This window comes from Alligator sinensis, unplaced genomic scaffold, assembly GCF_000455745.1.
Source record: "Alligator sinensis unplaced genomic scaffold, ASM45574v1 scaffold886_1, whole genome shotgun sequence".
NCBI classification, from domain to species: Eukaryota; Metazoa; Chordata; order Crocodylia; family Alligatoridae; genus Alligator; species Alligator sinensis.
In genome coordinates, this window is record NW_005842040.1 from 213,143 (window position 1) to 214,741 (window position 1,599).

General features: G+C 43.4%; 1 protein-coding gene across 1 annotated transcript in view; it reads left to right on the forward strand.

Moving 5' to 3' along the window:
* The window catches only part of LOC102377411 (keratin, type I cytoskeletal 23), a 35,561-nt gene extending 34,490 nt beyond the window's left edge, over positions 1–1,071 (forward strand). Inside the window, exons 9-10 of the mRNA XM_006022575.2 lie at positions 696–802; positions 902–1,071. Coding sequence (XP_006022637.2) covers positions 696–802; positions 902–1,071 — 277 coding nt within the window. The remainder of the gene's footprint in view (positions 1–695; positions 803–901) is intronic.
* The last annotated feature ends 528 nt before the right edge of the window (positions 1,072–1,599 follow it).

The window sequence follows — 1,599 nt, forward strand, 5'->3', positions numbered from 1 at the left end:
TGTTTTCCACTACACTGGAGGTTTTAATCTTTTGCCTCAACCATAGTGTTACATATTGTTAACTATCTGTCAAACTTGACCCCATATTCCACTATTACAAATATTGTGATTGTGTAGCACATGAACTTCAGGAGAAGTGGCAGACTTCTTCCAGGTGAAATGAATCAAGGTCCCATCCCCTGATTCTGTTACTACTTACTTACCTTTGTTCCGGTTTTCTAAACAGAAACAAAAAGTATTATGTTATAATACTGCTCATTCCTGAATAACAATGGAATAGCTTTAGAATACTACACTTAGTTGCAGCTTTTTATTCTGCTCTAGTGTCAATGTTACTTTACCCTTTTCTACTCAATGTAGTAAATCTATTTGCCTCATCTACAGTCCTGGGGTACTATGCCCCAGGAGTACAAAGATACATCTGTCATCCACTTGTACAAGAGGAAAAGCAATAGACAATCCTGTGACAACCTTGCTGTCAATAGCTTGTGAAATCCTTTCCAGAATTCTGTTGAATTGCCTTGTGCAATGCATTGAACAAGGGCATGTGCCTGAGAGTCAGTGTGATTTCAGGAAAGGATACGGGACCATAGACACGGTATTTGCAGCTCATCAACTTCAGGACAAATGCCAGAAACAGAACTCCAACCTGTGCATGACTTTCAGTGACCTGACAAAAGCATTGATACTGTTAGTTGGCAGGACCTTTGGAAGATCGTGGCAAAATTTGGTTGCCTGCAGAAATTCATCACTGTGGTTTGGCAATTCTATGATGGTGTGCTTGCTCATGTTGTGGATGACAGTTAGTCATCTGAACCATTCCCAGTCACCAATAGAGTCAAGCAGGCCTGTGTGTTGGCCCCAACCCTCTTCAATACAATATTCTCTGCCATACTTACAGAGGCCTTTCATGAATGTGACACTGGGATTGACATCAGTTACCAGACTGAGGGCAAACTCTTCAATTTGAGGAGACTACAGGTGAAGACAAAGTTACAGGAAGTGACTGTTTGTGATCTTCTGTTTGATGATGACTGTTCCTTGAATGCCAGATCTGAGTCTGACATGTAACAAAGTATGTATGGACCATTTTTCTTCAGCTTGTGACAACATTGGTTGCACAATCAACACTAAGAAGACAGAAGTAATGCACAGCCTACACCAGAAAAGCCTTACAAAGAGCCTACCATCACAGTGAATGGCCAAGCCCTCCAGGCAGTGGACAAGTTCACCTATCTTGGTAGTAAATTGTCATATGCAGTTAACATCAATGATGAAACCAATGCCAAAATTGCTAAAGCAAGTGTGACCTTCAGCAGACTACGTGCAAATGTGTGGGAGCACAGAGGCATGAGTCAACAAACAAAACTCTTGCAGCAAGAGCAGTGCTGCTACAATGTTGGACACTTAAGTGATGCTGCTTTAAGAGCAAGAGCTGAGCAGGCAGAGGCCTGGACATGGCAAAGGCAGCAGCAGCAGCAGCAGTAGTTCAGCGGGGGACTGCTTTGGAGTTCCCAGCATAGGAAAGACTCCTGCTCTCTCTTCTTCTCCCTCCCCTCAGAACTGCATGGCCTCCACCCCAGGCTCCCACAGGGTTTG